This window comes from Exophiala dermatitidis, assembly GCF_000230625.1.
Source record: "Exophiala dermatitidis NIH/UT8656 unplaced genomic scaffold supercont1.4, whole genome shotgun sequence".
Classification (NCBI taxonomy): Eukaryota; Fungi; Ascomycota; class Eurotiomycetes; order Chaetothyriales; family Herpotrichiellaceae; genus Exophiala; species Exophiala dermatitidis.
In genome coordinates this window covers 2283029-2299654 of record NW_008751649.1, presented here as the reverse complement: position 1 = coordinate 2299654, position 16626 = coordinate 2283029, and the positions used below count along the sequence as shown (strand labels likewise).

Genomic DNA, 16626 nt, shown 5'->3' with positions numbered 1-16626 from the left:
TGGACCTCTAGAGAGCCAAGCACCTTCCGGAATTAGATGCTTCTGGGTGGACTTGATCTTCTTGTGAGCATTCTCATCGTCATCCTCAACCTCAACCATTCAACGCTGACCTGAGTAAGTATCCTGAAGATACTACAGTATTACTATTCTCGCAGCAAGATTGAGACCCAGTGGGCACCTAGGCCAGGCAAACGCATTTAAGGGTTGATAACATCTCATCCCGCACGTTACACGGAGCCGGAAACTAACAAGATGCTAGAGATCAACCGCTCCAGAAGACGGCGTCAGCACCTGAACAAAATGCACCGAGCTCGGGAAGACTTGCATCACGAGCGAAGCAAGCCACCAGAATCATAGATATGATCCCCCGGATTGCTCTCACCTGGGGCCAGACAAGGGTTCATATTAAGTAAAAAATTATCGGACATTCTTGACTGTCTATTTAGCAATGATACTCCAACACAATTGCTCAATACAAAGCTAAGAGTGTGACAACGCAACCGGGCCCGCTAAGGTTGCGAGGGCCAGGTCATAGCCATTGTCGGGCAATTGACTTGTTACCGCTACAAACACCGCCCCATTGAGTCCTTATGGTACATCCGCAACTCCCCTGCCTTGACCAACGATCGATAATACCGTATACACCGGCACATTCAGCTGATTGGTCCAGCCAACAAACAACTGTTTTCCCCGCTCGAAAACGAATGGCATCTGCATCGGATCCCACGAGAATGCCATTTCTGACGGAACCACGGTGGTGTTCGTAGTGGAAATGGGGCTCGTGGTGGTATTTTGATATGGTGCGATGCTCGACGCGATTCCCGTGGCCGCTGAAGATCTGTTGTCAGCCGTAGTCGGGGCTGACACCGTTAACGTGGGCAGAATTGGTAGTGGGAGTTCCGTTGGACACGATCCAGGCACGATAAATGGAAGAGCCAAATTGTATGCCCAGATACTGCTAATCCCGGTGTCAAATGGAGCTGGGTTAGGGACTCTGCCACCCACATGGCGGAAGAAGGCGTCATGGCGGGACTCGACTGTCACGATCGACGATACCGTATTGACAATCCCAGGATCAGTGTACGAGACTCGATCGACCAGCCCGATAAGTGCGCTGATGCCCACTGAGGTGATGATGTCGCCAAGGGCGATGAACTCATCAATGGAGGCCACCGGGAAGGAATACTGGCAAGGAGCAATTACAGGGGCTCCATAGCCGTTGAGCAGGTTCGCAATTGTTGCAACGTGTACTTCCTCCTGCTATAGAAGGCACAAAATATTAGACTGACACAGAACCGGGATGGTCAACTTACCGCCGCGATTGTGCTGAGAACTTCGGTCGTGTCATTTGGATAGCCCGCCGTTCCCCAGGTAGAAATATTTTGAAGTCCGCTTTGAAGATAGGATAATTCCATGTTTTCGAGAAAGAGGGCCAGTTGGAATTCTTTGATCGCTTCCGCTGACACCATGGGAGGCTCATTGCTGTCCGGGATCCCGCCTCCTGCCGTGTTTATAGTGTCTGGACAGAGTGGTGCGGCTGCCGTAGTCGCCATTCTTGTCAAGCTGGGCAGGACGAAACAGAAAATTGCGGAACGCGGAGGTGACGGCATGACCGCTCTTCAATGTCGAAAATTGTAAATTGCTTGAGGTGTAGAGATTGATCACATCCTCCCAGCTTCCAAGCTTCATGGAATATAAATCAAGTCGTGTCAGGTTGGACAAGTGCGATCCTTAGTTCCGAAGGGACCAATTCTTGTTCCCTAGGTGCTATTCTTGTCTCACATCTCTCACAGCCTCAGACGATCCTAAGAATAGTGGTGGGGTCTAGTGTGGTATACCAATGATCAAGAAGGAAGGTCGCTACGAAGCATATTGCCATTGCTTTCAAAGAAGGTAGTGGAAAAGGTCGAGTTCCGGCTCAAAATTAGCGTGGTGGGAAGTGACTGGACGAGTCCTACTCTGTACTGGGCTTTCCCTTCAGAAAATAAAGTGCTGAACCAGATATGCACTTCAATAAGAATAGGATAAATTAAGAGGACAAAGTATCCGTAGAGGCTCTTGGGATACGGGTCTAATGGTTGTGTTAGTGGCACAAAGTGGCTGGTAAAAGGGGCAGCTAAAAAAGGGGCAACAAGTACGGCTATGCTGGCTCGCCCGAGGCTCCGCAAAGGAGGCCTCTAATTGGCTGCTCTGTTATCCACAGCCCTTATCAGATTGAGATTTGTCCGACTACAAGGTCTTGATAGGAATGGAAAACATGGGCACTTGATTACAGCTATCTTCCCTGCCGTACCCTAAGCTGCCGTACCCTAAGCTCGACGGAAAGCCATTGTACGCCTTTTGCACCTGTTTGAGATGGGAGGTAGAGTCACCATCCGATTATATCACCCAGTACAATCGACGGTCACAAGCTACACTTGCCTGGACCATATTGCCATCTGCCAGAAACAGAGTGGGCTACGTTCCTTAAAACGCTAGATTGTCACCCCGTGGGACATGGTAATCCAGTGGCACCCTCTCCTTGCCAGGCTCGTCCGGCAGAGGGTAATCCTGCCCGATACAGCAGTGCCCCCGCCACGACCGTTATGTGCATGACCTGGTGGCTAGAGCCCACGATATCAAAAGCATCCTGGCAGAACCTTTCTGGAATTCGCATGCAGTAAAAAAAGCCTCCAATGGCATTCAGGATGATCAGGTTCCTGTAGGATGCCAGGAGAACGGGGTGACAGGCACTCCTTTCCCAGGAACGAACATCAAGCGACATCGTCGGTAAGGTTGCCGAGAGCCCGAGGGCGAGGAAGGTTAATGTGCGCGTGTGATAGCTTTCAGGACCCCTGAATATTGGCTGAGACACACACAACGCCGTGACCAGGGCCACTGCCGTTGCAACGCCGACGTGGTATGCCTGTAATTGGCGGTCGCAATAGAAGGCGAAATAGAGAAAGGAAACCATTGTGCTCCAGATGAAAATCACCGTGCCGACGTGGTCCAGTTGCTGTGTCAAAATCATGACCTTTCGGCTGTGGTTGGAGAGGAGGTGATGGACGAATGACAGGGCAAAGCTGACAATGGCCCCAAGGAAGAATGTGACGACTGCCACCACATCCAGAGTCAGAGCTCCAGATTGGGCAAGGAATCGGATGAGTAACCATGAGAAGATGATGGCTGCAAACAGATGTGACCAGATGTTGACGGTCTCGTTATGCCATCTGGCCATGTCTCTCGTCGACCCATAGTAGGAGTAAGATGGTTTTCTGTAACCAGACCGAATGTACTTGTTCCGCTTTTGCCACTTAGGCAGGTTTTTCCAGCGTCGGGGCATAGTCGCACAGCAGGTGTAGAAGCGTCTGGGTGCAGCCCGAGCGCCATAAACTTATATTCGGTGAACATGGACTTCCTCGAACCGTGAGACCCATTTGAGCCCCCCTTGCTTTCGTAAGATTTGGTAGCCCTTTTAGGCTCGTTCTAGTCGACTCGGGGTGTACTGTGGCTCTGAAGGTAGTCATGTTTATTCACACGCTGGGTTGAAGCAGAGCATTTCGGTTGCACATCCCGTACATTCAACTCTGGCCAAAATGCAGGCACGCAGGAGGCATGGAAAGACTCATCAAGCGAGCAGCAAGTCGCGGAGATGTCGGTGGATGATAGGTATCTAGCAGCTGAGTGATATTCTCGAAGGGTCTCAACGAGGACCGCAAGATGTATCAGGGCCATCAGAAAAGCTTTGAACAGACTTTTCAAAGCAAGAGAGTATATCCCGAAAAGTGATGAGTTAGGAGGAAGGCTCAGGGAAACAAATGATCATTCTCATCTCTTTGGACTAGGGTACCGGGTTCCGTTCATGCCGGGATGTCCAACCTTTGGACGGGAAATTTCATGAAAGGGGACTCACTCGCTATCCTCTGGAAAGTTGAAAAAGAAAAACTCGTCCTCGCAGTTGGCATTGCGGGACTCCATGCCAGCGTAGGTCGCGGGGCTGTCGTGATAGTCGCAATATGAACGATTCACCGACGTGGATGCTTGATCTGATGCATCATTGCGGGGTGCATCTGCGGTCGGGGATGGCAATATGGGAGATTTCGCCAGGAACGCGTCGATGTCAACGCCCAGACCGTCCGTCACTTCATTCGGTGGCAGCGGGAAGCCATCATGCATGGATGTAAAGGCCGAACAGAGGTCGGGAGCCAAATTTGTCTCTCCGGCAAGACATGCCAGGAAGGTGGTGTAAGGGGCCTCCCAAACGGTTTCGTGGGGAGCCAGAGCGAATTGCGAGGATGACTCAGCCATGTACAGGCCCGGCTCATTCGCATCCATGGGGGGTTCGAAAACCAAGCCAGATTGAGTCCATTGTTGGTCAACATCGCCTGATTGCCTCAGAGGACTCCAAGGTGCTGTGCCTCCGTCGCCAAGAGCGGACGGCGAATCTGGATCGGTCTTCCATATTTGTGCATCGGTCCTTCCACCCTCGTTGAGCCACGAAGGGCATTCTTCCGAGAGCCAGTTGCGAGGTAGGGTATGGTTGATGCAGATGGAGTCGACCAAGGGCGTCAATGTCGGCAACCAGTTTGCCCAGCCCGCCACTCGCAGCTCGACACGGTCCAGAAAAGCTGATAGAGTGGCTTTTGACATGGTTCGCATGCTGTTCGTTTTGCTTCAGTATGGTACGCCTGATTGAGAGGGGTCATCTTTAAGTGAGAGAACTTACTATGCGTCCGACACCTCGTCCGGTATCAACAGTAGCATTCCTTTGCCAAAGCGCGTGATGATGTTTGCCCACGGCTGTCCTGCCGCCCTCCAGTTTTGAATCTTCCTGGCGGCAGCGTATCTGGTCACTGTACCTCTTTTCCGCGCCGTTCTCTTCGTCTTGCTGGTTGGTAACGCGCCGGGGAATAGAAGGTTCACGAAATGATCCATGGCCGCTCGTTTGTGTTGCGAATTGCGAGCTTCGCGACCAATTGCCGTCTTGGGTACCCGTTGCCCCGGTCTCGACCGCGGGCGCTGGGGGCTGCCCTCCATGCCCATATATCGCAAGGCGCACGCGTCGTAGGCATGAGAGAACTCCGCCAAAGTCAATCTTTTCCGTAGTCGATATATCTGCTCATTCGCCTCGGTGAGGACAAGTTCTTCTTTCAGGAGCCACAATTTCCGCATCGAGTCGGGTTGATCCGTCAGATGTTTCGGGATGATTTGACCACCACGTTCGTTGAAGGTTTGTCTATCCTGCCACGCCCGAGCTTTCAGCTCGGCGATCGTGCCTCTCAGCCCTTCCAGCACCTGGAATTCCCCTATGCGGTCGATGGTCTGCAGCATAGCGGCAGTGAGAAGGCCGTCGTGTCTCGCCACTTGCCTCGATTTTGGCTCCTTGACGCGGGAGCGCGACGTTTTCGGGAACGACGTTTTTCCCGGGCGTTTGAAGTCCGAGCCTGTGGTCATTGCATCCGTCGGTGATCCCCAGCTCAAAAGTACCGGCAGGTGATCTTGATCTGACAGTCGCTGGGCCTCTTTCGGCACCGTCTTACATTCGTTCACTTCACTGTTTCCACGACCGCCTTCGACAGCCGTCAACTTCACCACCCCCGAACCCTCCAGTCGTAGAGCTCGCACGCTCGTTGGAGGGGTGGGAAGTCCATAGGCGAATTGACCGTGAGGTTTAGTGCTGGAATGTTCATCCGCGTCGTCATTCCGCGGTTGATCGTGGCCGTCATTGGGAGCCTCACCTTGGGTGAGCACACTTTGTAGCACGGACAGCATCGCATCATGGTGGCCGGGGTTAGATTCCACCCACAGGCGAAGGTATGAATGGAACTGGTCGATACCCACGGGTCAGCGCAAAGGGCCAACATGGCGATAGGTAGACTCACATCATCAAGGCTGAAGGATAGATCTAACTGAGGGTGGTTGGCCTGCGGCAGAGAGCCGATCTGGATTTTCAGGGCCATCAACTCCAGGACGTCAACTAGCTCAAGGGTGGTGGAGTCAGGAGAGAACGCGGGCGGCTTCGTTCGCCTCGTGAATCAGCAGAGAAAGCGGTTTCGGCTCGGCCGCGATGAGACCGAAGTGAGGCGTCTGCCCGCAAAACAGAAGAGAGCGACAAAGAACGCAGCGCAGGGCTGGGGCCTTCATTGTCCCCCGAACGGCGTATGACAGCCAACCGGCCTTATCAACTTCGATGAAGTTGATGTGCAAAGGGAAGGCTTCCACAACGGGCCCCCTCCAAACCCGACCCTTGGTGGGGTCTCATCCTGAAATGGCCCTTCCAGGACCTGCTATTCATAGCATGATCAGGATCCCATTTTGGTGCCATACCGCACTGAGCGCGAGAGCAGAAGCGATCGATCGCTGAGGGTTGACGAAGGTCGATGTTGAGTTATGCATTGCATGAGCCCAACCACGGGGGTTTTCTGCGCCGCCGGCACTATTCCTTTTTCGTTACCCGAGCGGCTGATGAGCCATGCAGGGGCGTGGGCAGCCTCAGCGCACAGCCCCCCCGTGCGAAGAGCAAGCGTGCTCACTTTGACATTTGCTCGCCATGTTCTGTCCACCGAGTGAGTGCTTTTGGCCTGTCGCTCCAGCAGGGGCTTCAAGATTCCGCCGTCGAAATTTCCTCCTCTGTCGGCCTACAACTACGATCCTACCCAAGATCTCAATTTCGTGCGGCAGATCCGCCCACCAAGCCCTATCGTGACCGTCTTTATGTTTGACGTACGCGTGAACGACTCGGAGCGAACGGAATCAATTCATCACTACCTGTAACTATCAGAAGTCTGTGAAGGCGAAAGAATGACAAATATCAGCTGCCTTTGACAAAGGGACTCATCAAGAGAGTGGATTCAACCATAGACCAAAAGAGCGCGTGCTTGCGGATCAGAGCCCATTGTCGTTGGCCCTGCCCATGGTAGTCGGTGCCCGCCGGGCACGGACAAGCAAGCTGAAAAATAGACAACCGGAAGATGGATTGTCTGGAAGACGTGTTGGCGGTGAAAAGAGCGATGTGACCGCCGACGCTCAGTGTGACAAACCATCAGTCACTCTTCAGGTTCGTCCAAGCTTTCGTCCCTCCGCCCTCCCTATCGGGCTCTTCGCCGCGGTTTTGACCTTTTCGCGTTCGACGAACGTCTGCTTCTCGCTGTTCCCTGTTCCAACCTTTTCAATTCCTCCCTCAGATATTGCAATCTGGTTTCTTTGTCTTCTCCTTCCTCATCAGTCTCACTTTCTTCCGCTTCATCCTCCGCTATGACGGCCCGAGGGAGCTGCCCTGCCTTCCTCCTAAAGGTATTCAGCTTTTCGTCCACCGCATCTATTCCAAATTCTTCCCCCAGATGCGACCGCCAGTACCAGGTCGGTTCTGTCTCAGGGAATGCCACCCAAGCCATCAACATCGCCTCATCATCGAAGTCGGTTCTAACGGGAGCGACGCCAAAAATCTCCACTTTGTTCCAGCTCATTCCCCGCAATTTGGCCTTGTCCCCGGCCGCGATGTCTCTCCCACCCAACACGTGCTGGTTCCTCTCAACAAAGCTCTTCCCGAATTTGCTCGCCCGGACGAACTCGAAGATGTCGTACCCATTGCGACCGTCTCGTCGAAGCAAGACTCGATGACCATATCCCGCCCTGATGTAACCGTACAGTTCCTTCTCGGCCCCTCCTTCGAGGACGTAACCGTCCCTTTCATTGAAAGCCAGGGATTTTGGTAACTTCCCTGACCGAGCTCGGCCTGCTGTTGGGGCAGTTGGGCGGGCTGCTGTTGGGGCAGTTGACTGCCTAGGCCTCTGTGGGATGGACTGCGTGGTTGGCTGTGGTATGTCGATCTTCCAATGTGTAGGGTAACCGCGCTCCTGAATGAAGTTGTCAAGCCACTGGTTCATCACTTTGAGCTCCTCCCTAGCCTTTTCATCAGAGTTTTGCGTCCATTGAGCTAGGAGAGGGAGCGCCTTCTTGGACACCCCTTGATAGACTTCGAAATCGACCACGAATCGAGTTGAGCTGGGGAAGCCATTCGCTGTGTTGATCTCCACTATCTTTCGGTTCACTTCTTGCAGGCCGCTGATCGCTCTCTCGTCATCGGGACTGTTCGAGAGGACTTGCAACAGCCCCCAGGCGACATCAAAGGCATGGCGGTGAGCATCGGTCATTTGTGGGATCGCGGGCTGGCCGGTGTTTCCTATGCCCATGTCTTGTCCGCCCGGTCGGCCCTCACCGGAGCTCTCGTGGCTTGCGTCATTTGCTGACACGGTGAGAATGTCCCCTACGCCATCCCAATCTCTCATCGTCGCTATGGCAGCTTCGTTGATCCCGAGGTGCTTTGCCGCATCGTTGACTCCTACATCCCAAGCAGGCGTGCCATTGTCAGTCTCCAGTTTCCACGTCCCCCGAGATTCAAGAGTTCACACTTACTGAGAAATGCCTCCGCAGCTTGATTCGCCTTGTTATATTTTTCATGCGTCAAGCATCCAAGCTTCTTGAAGGCCGCCATCACCTCTCTCGACTCCTCTTCTCTATCTGGCTTTTCGTCTCCCAGGCCAAGAATCTGTCGGTAATCCGTACCCGAGCATTTCATCACTGTCTCCACGGCATCAATCTGCTCCTTCGTCGCCCCATTGTTCCCCTCTTCTCCGGAAGGCTTCGGACTCCCTGGGTCAACTTCCACAGTAGGTTGAAGGTTGGCCTGCCGCCTCTTCTCGTCTTCCTTCAACCGGGCAGCGTCGGGCTCCGGGGTCGATTCTGGCGTTGGCAGGCCATGGGCTTGTCCCGTCGCGGGATTCTTGTCACTGACCACAGGCTCAGAGGGAGAGTCGTTCGCTGTCGCCATGTTTTGACACAAACTTGGGCCACGACTGGGATTGTGCAAACGCAGATGTCTCTGAGAGAAAACGAATTCGGACCGGTTTGCCGTGTACCACTCGAACGCTGATATTTGAGGATCTGGACGGACCGACGTCTAAAAGGGCATTCAGAAGTGCAAGTCCCTGGGCAGGGATGCTATATAGGATGCAGCCTTGGAAGTGTCCGAATTGGGCTTCTCTAGCACGTCTCTGCCGTTGCCCCCCTCCGGTCCATGAGCCGAAAATGGCCCTGGGGCGCCATAACTTTGGACGTGAGATCCAAGTTCGGCTCCCTGGATGGGAGGGACGATGCAACCGCGACCACACATCGGTTGAGAGTGTGGAGGTCCCGGCGAAGACCCGTCTAAACTCTTGCCTTATTTGGACATCTTACATCTGCAATATGGTAGTAGCATTCCGTCGTAGAAGCTCTCGAGAGAAAGCCTGTACCGTGCATCGGACATGAGATGCAGCCAATTCCTCGTAATCCTTTTCTTTGCACATGCTGCATGTCGAGCCGTGTGTTACGTGATCGACGTTGCGGTTCTCGCGTTCCGTGCCGCGACATTTTTCTACCCCCTGAGCTTCGTTACATAAGGCAAGGGGGGACAACATTTATCAAGGATTAACGGGTGAGGGTTTGAGGACACGAGCATCAGAAGAGTCGAAGTTGAACGTTTCACGGGAGGGTTAGGAGGTCACCCAAATCCGCAAGTCACCATCTTCTTGCTTCCAGCCTGGATTCCCGGATCTGGTGACCGACACTTTCTACACCATTGGCAGCATCACTCAGACGCCGGATTGAAGGACTACTCGACACCCACTTGGCTCCTGAACGATCACGAAGCCTTTGTGCTTTTTCCTGCAGTGTTTGCAGCCCGAATGGATTGTCTGAGGGTTTCCGCAGGTTCTGCCGGTGTACTTTGTGGGCCTGATGATGCCAATGGCAGCTTCCCTTCAAGGATTTCAACGTTTCGCGCATCCACTATGTACTGTAATGTATCATGCTGCGAAGGAAAATGAATTGTGTTTTACTACAGTGAAAGAGGAGTCTCAAATGGACGTGAGTTGGGATGCCTTTACGAGGAAGACAGAATAACACCGCTAGATTCAAATAGGCAGCAGGCCCTATGATGGGAATCAATTGAGGAATCTTTGGAGGGCAAGAGCTACTCCGCACCAAGCAAATTTTATCTTCACAGCAAGTGCCAACCACCATCCAAGGTCAAACGTCACGGCTCTGGAAGCCAACTTTAATGCTGGCCGTGTCCGCGCGTTGCTCCAAAGTCGTGTCGAAATCGTCACCAATCTCCTTCTGGGCCCTTCTCCACTCGAATACCGCCTGCTGAAGTCGGTCTAAAACCTGTCTCATTTCTTCTTTAAAGGCCCGATTGGCGCTCTCCTGCCTCTGACATTTCGCGAGCTCTTTTTGTAGTGCTGTCTTCTCCCCGGTGAGTTGCTCAATTCTCTGCAATGGAGTAGGACGTGTGGCGCGTTTGGAGGCCTCCAGCCGAGACCTAGATGCTTCGAGAGCTACGGATGAGCCTTGGTTGTTGTCGATCAACGCGTCCATCGGACTCAGCGCAGGGGGTTGATTCGGTGGGGAACGGCTGTGAACTTTGCGTTGACGCGACATGTTCATGATGGCATGTAGGTTATGACACCCTTTTGGGGATTCGATTTTTGGAGACGATGGTGGCTTTCAGTGACTGTCTCTGCAGATATACTCGGCCAGGGCCGGGAACTGGGCGGTGTTATTTTCCTTCCTGTTCTTTTTTTAAATGACCATCGACCACGCTAAGCGTTGGGGATTGACGATGGGTTGGAAGGAAGGGGGACCAGAACAAGCCCCCTCTCGACGAGTGAAAGAAGATTGTTCTATTCTTGACATGCACAAAAGCTGGAAAGAGTCTGCCTTCCATTGCCGGAATGATGGCGGTCCGCCACCCGCACAACGTTTGTGACCCTCCCACGGGCTGCCAGAAGAAATCGATTTCTGAAAACTTTCTGCTAAAGACTGTACGAAATTGTGCCGGTACTGAATGCGGAAAGGGAAACGAAGACGGTGCGTTCTACTAACAAAAGAGGATAAACGAATCAGGTCTCTCAATTTTACCTTCCCTCCATCCTCCCACGCCTTTCAATGGCATACTACCCGCAAGTCCGCATTTTTGGGCTCCAGCTTCCGCCCCCGTCGAGCTCTCTTTGGTTGCCTTCGACGTCCTCCCCCCGTGGTCTCGTTTTCTTCCATTTTGACGTTTTCATCGATGCCTGAAGACAGTGGTTCCCTTTTGACGGCGGGCGAAATGATTAGATCCATCGTCCGGGTTCTGTCGGTGGTCTGTTCAAACTGCTTCAACTTCTGATCTGCCATCGCCAGACGTGCTTCAAGGCTGGATAGTTCGTTCTTGTAGCGTCCCACCGTATGCTCGTAGTCTTGTTCCATTTCCTTTATCGTGGCTTGAAGCTCCAGTGTCCTCACCGTGGTCATTCCGTTTTCGCTTGAATCCAGTTCGTGAATCACCGCGCCCTTCGCATGGTCCGTAGTGCCGGTCGTACATTCATGCACGGCAACACCCTTTTCCAAGGCACGGATCTTCTGACGAGCTTGATCTACGTCATGTTGCAAGAACCTCTGTTGCTCGGCCAGATGCCGGTTCCGGCCTTCAGACTCTTCGGCCTGGCGACGAGCCGCCTCGGTCTCTTCTTGGGCGATCAGGAGCTCTTGCTGCAATACGACGCTGTTTTCGGCCATTTCGTTCAGCTCGTCGGTCTTGGAGTTGTATGCCGTATTGATATCCCACCACGACTTCTCCAAAGCGGTCTTCTGGCCCAGCAACGTGTGGATGTTGGTCCACAGAGTGCGCTGGATATCGCATGCCTCTCTTTGAAACCCGGCATACTGCTGGGTGACGAACTGGAGACGTGTCCAAGTAGCATTCAGGTTGTTGACATCCACCGGGACAGGACCGGTCGGCATGAGCCGCCCTCCAGAAGTGCTGGGAGTGACCTGCAAGATCAATAAGAGTCCGAATGGAAGATACCGGGTAACACGTACTCTGACGGCGTCTGGTCCTGCGCTATCCCTTCCGCTTGTTTGAGAAGCCATATTTTTTGTCGATCGTTTTGAGCTGCCGTTATTCGTCAGACTTTACCGTCCAACGCGGCTCCTTTTAAAGTAGAAAACGCCAAGTTCCTCTTCATCCAACAGCAATATCGGCGGCGACAACGGCGACGGCAGCGACAAAGGGCTAAAATTAGTTCACAACGAGCGCACCATGTCCTAAATCTTGAAATAGAAGCGTCGCCCTTCTCGGTTCATAAATAGCTAGGAGTGGAGACACCATTTTGTTGTGGCCGGCGGTCAACTTCAACCGCAGAATGACAACCTCTTTGCGCAACGAGAGTCGCTCGGCCGTTGGCAGGTCTGTCGTTAGATGCATTGGGCGAGGCTTGGGGCTGTGGGCGCAGGGATGGAAATGATCTGCCCCTCAGGACTCTCCACTGAGCCGGTGGGGATCCAAACGGGCTCGGAGATCCCTGCCGTGGCACTGTCTGCTGCGAAATCTCTATTGCAGGAGCCCGGCTTGGACCCTTCGGTGCGAAGGGAGTTTGCACCATCTTCTGGAGGGACAGTTCCGGCCCCACGACAAGCGCCGCCGTTTGTCGTTTTGAGGTCGAAGGGCAATCGCCGCCCACGGTTCGCGATGGGCTGGGTATAGTAAAGCATACCTTAAAGGTATATTTCCCACTGGGTGTTGGTTGGGTGAACCTGCATGAGGAAATGACATTCAAGGGAGTGACATACGCAGTTAACCCCACCTTTGTACCATACTTCGATGGCCTTTCAGCAAAATACCCAAAACGCCACCGGCGGAATGTCGTGCGAAGACGCGCTTCAACTTCTCTTCTACAAACAGCCTATCACCAACGGATATGTCCAGGACACCACCAACTACCTACCCCAACAATCATCCTCCGCTTTCCAATTTCGACAGGACAATACGAGCATCTGTCCGCACATGTGCGCCGATACTACGTTTACACAATCGGCTCCAGAACCAGATGTCAGTTCACTAAAGATGCCTGCCGAGTTTGCAGCCACGTTGGAGGAGATCAAGCAGGGAGTGACCTCCCTCCACACCCGGAGCGATCAGATCGAATCTCTGCAGACGCAATGCAATCAACTGGAAATTCATTTCTCGGAGTTTCAAGATTGGTACAATCTTTCCGATGAACCCGATACTTTGTGACTGACCATGAGAACAGGGTGAAGGCTTCTATGGACACGATGAAGAAATATATTGAGCACCATAGACAGTGGTCTTTGATCTTCAAGAGAACGGTGGAAAGCCAGATCAGGGATCGAAATTCTAATCACGAGGGACAGGCCAGATCTGAGGGATCTGCAGTCGAATCGCAGGATACTTGAGAATGGCGTAGGCGTGTATCCAAATTTGCATGGTAGTTTGGCAATCGGGTACGATTAAGGAGTTACCGTCTTAGGGCATTTTGTACAATCGGCAGGCCAGTAAATTCACCAACTTCAAAGCATTTTGAGAATATCGTTTGAAAAAGTACCTTAACCCTCGATGCTAGAAACTGACGAAGCCCGAAGGTGTTCTTAATGAATTATTTGCGCTTAGGCCATGGAAATCATATCGTCATTGAACTGAGATCTGATCGTCTGCGGGTACATTTGAAGCCGACACTTGATTTCGACCCTCTGTCGTCGCTAGATCCATTCCTGAGGCCACTCCATCGGTCGATACTCTAGAGCTGACCGAGTCTCGATATGGATTCCCCAAAAAGCTAGCCAATCTGCATTGGCCATTTCTTCCTCTTCATCGCATGTCTGGAGGGCTGTCTTAATAAGGACGGCTGCATCAAAGGCTTCTTGCAGCAAATTAAAGGTGACGTGCAGACTTCTCTGGTGGCATGAAATCTGATATCGTAATGACGAAATCTCTTTCTCCAGTCTCTCGATCGTAATCAATTCCTCCCTCCTCTGGAAGTCGTCTATTCTCTTTAGCAACGCCTCCATGGACAGGTCGTCGTCGTCATAATTGGAAATGCTGGGCGAGTCCGGCTGTTCTTTGTCCATGTTTATTTGTTGGGGCCAGAAGCAGATGGTTTCAGGAAGATGCGGTAGACTACTCTCGGTGGCGAATGCCATATGATCGATCGGCCAAACCCAGGCAGATAAGCTGCCGACTTTATGTTCAACCGCTGAAGTCGGCCGGAAGGAGAGACCTGAAGAGGATCCTGGAGCTCGATTCGGCTCCCTATCCGATCTATATATACCGGAGGCCGAATTGATCAAGTGCATCTACAGTACCACTTGCATCTATCCTCGTGTCAGGACTACCAGCACTCTAGCTTTCTATCTGCATTCTCCTCCACCTTTTTGTTGTCGCACGAACACAGCATCACATTTTGCAAACCTCTCATTTTTGGTACTTAAAAGCAACACGATGTTGTGCGGGTGTGGTATCGTCATCAAGCTACCTCAATGGTTCCGTCGAAAGGAAAGCCAGAAGAAAAAAGACGACGCCAAAAAAGGGACAGCTGGGCCTCCAACATACATCAGTGCGATTGAAGCGGTTGCCTCTCACATCGACGAGATTGGTCCGCAAGAAGTGATCGCCGACGGTCCCAATTTTTTGAGATCCCAAACTCCATCACCCGAATCTCTGGGACAACGCAGCGAGCAGACGAAGGAGTTTTTCAAGAGCGTTCAAGTTTGATGCCCCACTGGGTTGGTTAGATAGAAACGAACCGTATTCAGATACGTATCTCATCAATGAGAATTAACATCGAGTTCAGTGGATACCAAACGTTCCTCTGGTGCTTTACGAGGTGCCACACTGATTTGCGTATTGAAAGGTATATATTCATAATATTCTAGGATAAACTACCTAAACTATCTAAGTCCCCATGAATTTGCCCGCAACAGAAGGAGCGCAGAAAGGAGACGAATCCGTCGATACATCTGCCGTTAGAAATCGTCACTCCAGACAGAAAGAGTCGGCATCAGGCCCATGAGCAACCACATCAGCAAAGTCGCTGGAGATACTCTCAATCGCCCTCCAACACCGGTGAAGAGGCTGATGTTGGCGGACGAGACAGTGGCAGAGGGAAGACCAAAGCTTGTGCTCTGGGTTGAGCCAAGAGAACCGTCGTCTGTGGTGGACAGTGGCGACGGCGACGTAAACGGGTTGCCAGAGGGAGCCACTGTCGCATTCGTCGAAGGAGGGTTCGTGACGGAGACGCTGTGGGTGGAAAGGGGAGGAATAGTCGCCCCAGAAGTGACATTGGCTGCGAATGGATTTGGAGAGCCGCAGGGGGTGATAGAAGTGCTGGCGGCGGTCAGATTGACAGCTGTAAAGCCGTAATTGCTGGTTAAGTTTATAACACCGGAGCCGACCAGGCCGTCGAACTGAATCTCAACGGTCGCCTGCGGTGGTGCGCTGGAAGTGTTCGTCCAGACAAAGTCCCTTGACATACTGGCCGTTGGGGTGATTGTCCCGATATCAGTTTGAAAGTCATCCGCAGAGACCCCTCTCAGGGGGAAGGCAAGAGCAACGAAGACAGAAACCCGGGTGGCAGTGCGCAGCAGCATCGTTGGGAGGGTCATGGGGAGAATGAACCACGGGAGCGGACATTATCTACCACGTCCTTTATAGGAAGAGTCCAGAATTGGATCCTCAAAAGGCTGCGTCTATGAATAGGTTGACTTCGAGGAGCCATAACAGGCTCCTCATCTGCTGCTGCACTGTGAAATATAAAAGGGCCACCGTGATGGAGGCTTCGCAGCCAGTCAAGTTCAACTGCCCAAAAAGATGGCAAAGCAAAAAGAAGAGCAAACCAGAAAAGAGAGAATCACACAGCGACGAAAGAGGAAGAGAGGCTGGGTTAACAAAACATTTCAACTCTGGGAGCTATGCGGGTTTGAAATTACGGCCTGTCTCAAGAACCCTGAGAGCGGGCAGGTCACATTTCTTCAGACGCCCGGTGGAGGATCGTTGCCACGTAACATCGAAGATCTGGTGAGGAGCCGGTTGACCTGATCTCCCATTGATTCCAGGCGCTAACTCTCGTTCAGAAGTCAACCGATCCGCAAGCAGAAATACTGTTGGCGAAGGATGTTGAGCATGTTGGGGGGAAGGGAAATACTCGAGCAAAACCGAGGCCAGGGGCGAGATCGAGGCGTAGCCAGCACGCGCAGGGCCATAACCAGAACAGAGCCTCGGCCAAGGGGAGAGGAAAGAAAGTTTCCCTCCACAACACTTCGTTGCCGGATCCACCATCCTTTGGAACTCCCAGTCCGAGGGACAAAAGATTCCCGTTCAACACTGAGCAGAACAAGTTGAATCTCGTGGAATCCGGGCTCCTGGAGGAGCTGAATCTAAACATAGTCCCATAGATATCAAGGTTACTGGTGTTATTCCTGGAAATCTCTACAATTTTGCCATTGTCCTATCCCGACCCCCGTTCTGAGCCATCGGCAATTTGTCGCCCGGCGCATGGACCCGGAATCTATATTTGGTTATCCTGATACTGTACTGAGAGCCAACCTCAAGCACCACCTGCACTTTGGATACAGAGCCGTTGTCCAGCAATCGACCGGAGTCGAAATGGGCTGTCTCGCGACGTGCTTGTGAGGGCCAAGTCGTGGACCGTCGGGGGGGCTGGCTACGGATGGCGGCTAACAATGTCAGGGGATGATTGATCGACAGATTGATCGACATGACCCGGTCGACCCGAGTTGCAAGAAATGGTAAAACGGCCGCGAAGGGTCTCC

General features: G+C 52.6%; 10 protein-coding genes across 10 annotated transcripts; 2 read left to right on the top strand and 8 right to left on the bottom strand.

Moving 5' to 3' along the window:
- Positions 1-367: 367 nt before the first annotated feature.
- On the bottom strand, positions 368-2081 carry HMPREF1120_05148 (uncharacterized protein). Its single transcript, XM_009159311.1, has 2 exons — positions 1314-2081; positions 368-1260 (listed from the first exon to the last, which is right to left on the bottom strand). The coding sequence occupies exons 1-2, from the start codon at positions 1608-1610 to the stop codon at positions 589-591; spliced, it is 969 nt and encodes a 322-aa protein (XP_009157559.1). The 5' UTR covers positions 1611-2081; the 3' UTR covers positions 368-588.
- A 401-nt stretch (positions 2082-2482) lies between these two features.
- On the bottom strand, positions 2483-3322 carry HMPREF1120_05147 (uncharacterized protein; the record flags this gene model as incomplete). Its single annotated transcript, XM_009159310.1, has 1 exon — positions 2483-3322. The coding sequence occupies one exon, from the start codon at positions 3320-3322 to the stop codon at positions 2483-2485; it is 840 nt and encodes a 279-aa protein (XP_009157558.1).
- Positions 3323-3888: 566 nt separating this feature from the next.
- HMPREF1120_05146 (uncharacterized protein) lies at positions 3889-5939 on the bottom strand (the record flags this gene model as incomplete). The annotated part of the gene is made up of 3 exons (XM_009159309.1): positions 3889-4639; positions 4706-5805; positions 5862-5939. The coding sequence occupies 3 exons, from the start codon at positions 5937-5939 to the stop codon at positions 3889-3891; spliced, it is 1929 nt and encodes a 642-aa protein (XP_009157557.1).
- A 1128-nt stretch (positions 5940-7067) lies between these two features.
- Positions 7068-8809, bottom strand: HMPREF1120_05145 (uncharacterized protein; the record flags this gene model as incomplete). Its single annotated transcript, XM_009159308.1, has 2 exons — positions 7068-8320; positions 8395-8809. 2 exons carry the CDS (start codon positions 8807-8809, stop codon positions 7068-7070), a joined length of 1668 nt encoding a protein of 555 aa, XP_009157556.1.
- A 1238-nt stretch (positions 8810-10047) lies between these two features.
- On the bottom strand, positions 10048-10464 carry HMPREF1120_05144 (uncharacterized protein; the record flags this gene model as incomplete). The annotated part of the gene is made up of 1 exon (XM_009159307.1): positions 10048-10464. One exon carries the CDS (start codon positions 10462-10464, stop codon positions 10048-10050), a length of 417 nt encoding a protein of 138 aa, XP_009157555.1.
- Positions 10465-10962: 498 nt separating this feature from the next.
- HMPREF1120_05143 (uncharacterized protein) lies at positions 10963-11931 on the bottom strand (the record flags this gene model as incomplete). The annotated part of the gene is made up of 2 exons (XM_009159306.1): positions 10963-11832; positions 11881-11931. 2 exons carry the CDS (start codon positions 11929-11931, stop codon positions 10963-10965), a joined length of 921 nt encoding a protein of 306 aa, XP_009157554.1.
- Positions 11932-12179: 248 nt separating this feature from the next.
- On the top strand, positions 12180-14659 carry HMPREF1120_05141 (uncharacterized protein). Its single transcript, XM_009159304.1, has 2 exons — positions 12180-13041; positions 13092-14659. The coding sequence occupies exons 1-2, from the start codon at positions 12662-12664 to the stop codon at positions 13252-13254; spliced, it is 543 nt and encodes a 180-aa protein (XP_009157552.1). The 5' UTR covers positions 12180-12661; the 3' UTR covers positions 13255-14659.
- Positions 13287-13926, bottom strand: HMPREF1120_05142 (uncharacterized protein; the record flags this gene model as incomplete). Its single annotated transcript, XM_009159305.1, has 1 exon — positions 13287-13926. The coding sequence occupies one exon, from the start codon at positions 13924-13926 to the stop codon at positions 13558-13560; it is 369 nt and encodes a 122-aa protein (XP_009157553.1). The 3' UTR covers positions 13287-13557.
- An 18-nt stretch (positions 14660-14677) lies between the features above and the next one.
- HMPREF1120_05140 (uncharacterized protein) lies at positions 14678-16126 on the bottom strand. The gene has a single exon (XM_009159303.1). The coding sequence runs from the start codon at positions 15457-15459 to the stop codon at positions 14821-14823; it is 639 nt and encodes a 212-aa protein (XP_009157551.1). The 5' UTR covers positions 15460-16126; the 3' UTR covers positions 14678-14820.
- Positions 15559-16295, top strand: HMPREF1120_05139 (uncharacterized protein). The gene is made up of 2 exons (XM_009159302.1): positions 15559-15871; positions 15928-16295. The coding sequence occupies exons 1-2, from the start codon at positions 15665-15667 to the stop codon at positions 16246-16248; spliced, it is 528 nt and encodes a 175-aa protein (XP_009157550.1). The 5' UTR covers positions 15559-15664; the 3' UTR covers positions 16249-16295.
- The last annotated feature ends 331 nt before the right edge of the window (positions 16296-16626 follow it).

What these genes read in the sequence shown, in the direction of transcription:
- HMPREF1120_05148 (XM_009159311.1), bottom strand. Translation starts at nt 1,610, where the DNA reads ATGCCGTCACCTCCGCGTTCCGCAATTTTCTGTTTCGTCCTGCCCAGC. An exon ending in TTCTCAGCACAATCGCGGCG is followed by an intron (nt 1,261 to 1,313) that starts GTAAGTTGACCA and finishes TGCCTTCTATAG; the next exon opens with CAGGAGGAAGTACACGTTGC.
- HMPREF1120_05141 (XM_009159304.1), top strand. Translation starts at nt 12,662, where the DNA reads ATGGCCTTTCAGCAAAATACCCAAAACGCCACCGGCGGAATGTCGTGC. An exon ending in TTCTCGGAGTTTCAAGATTG is followed by an intron (nt 13,042 to 13,091) that starts GTACAATCTTTC and finishes CCATGAGAACAG; the next exon opens with GGTGAAGGCTTCTATGGACA.
- HMPREF1120_05140 (XM_009159303.1), bottom strand. Translation starts at nt 15,459, where the DNA reads ATGACCCTCCCAACGATGCTGCTGCGCACTGCCACCCGGGTTTCTGTC.
- HMPREF1120_05139 (XM_009159302.1), top strand. Translation starts at nt 15,665, where the DNA reads ATGGCAAAGCAAAAAGAAGAGCAAACCAGAAAAGAGAGAATCACACAG. An exon ending in CACGTAACATCGAAGATCTG is followed by an intron (nt 15,872 to 15,927) that starts GTGAGGAGCCGG and finishes ACTCTCGTTCAG; the next exon opens with AAGTCAACCGATCCGCAAGC.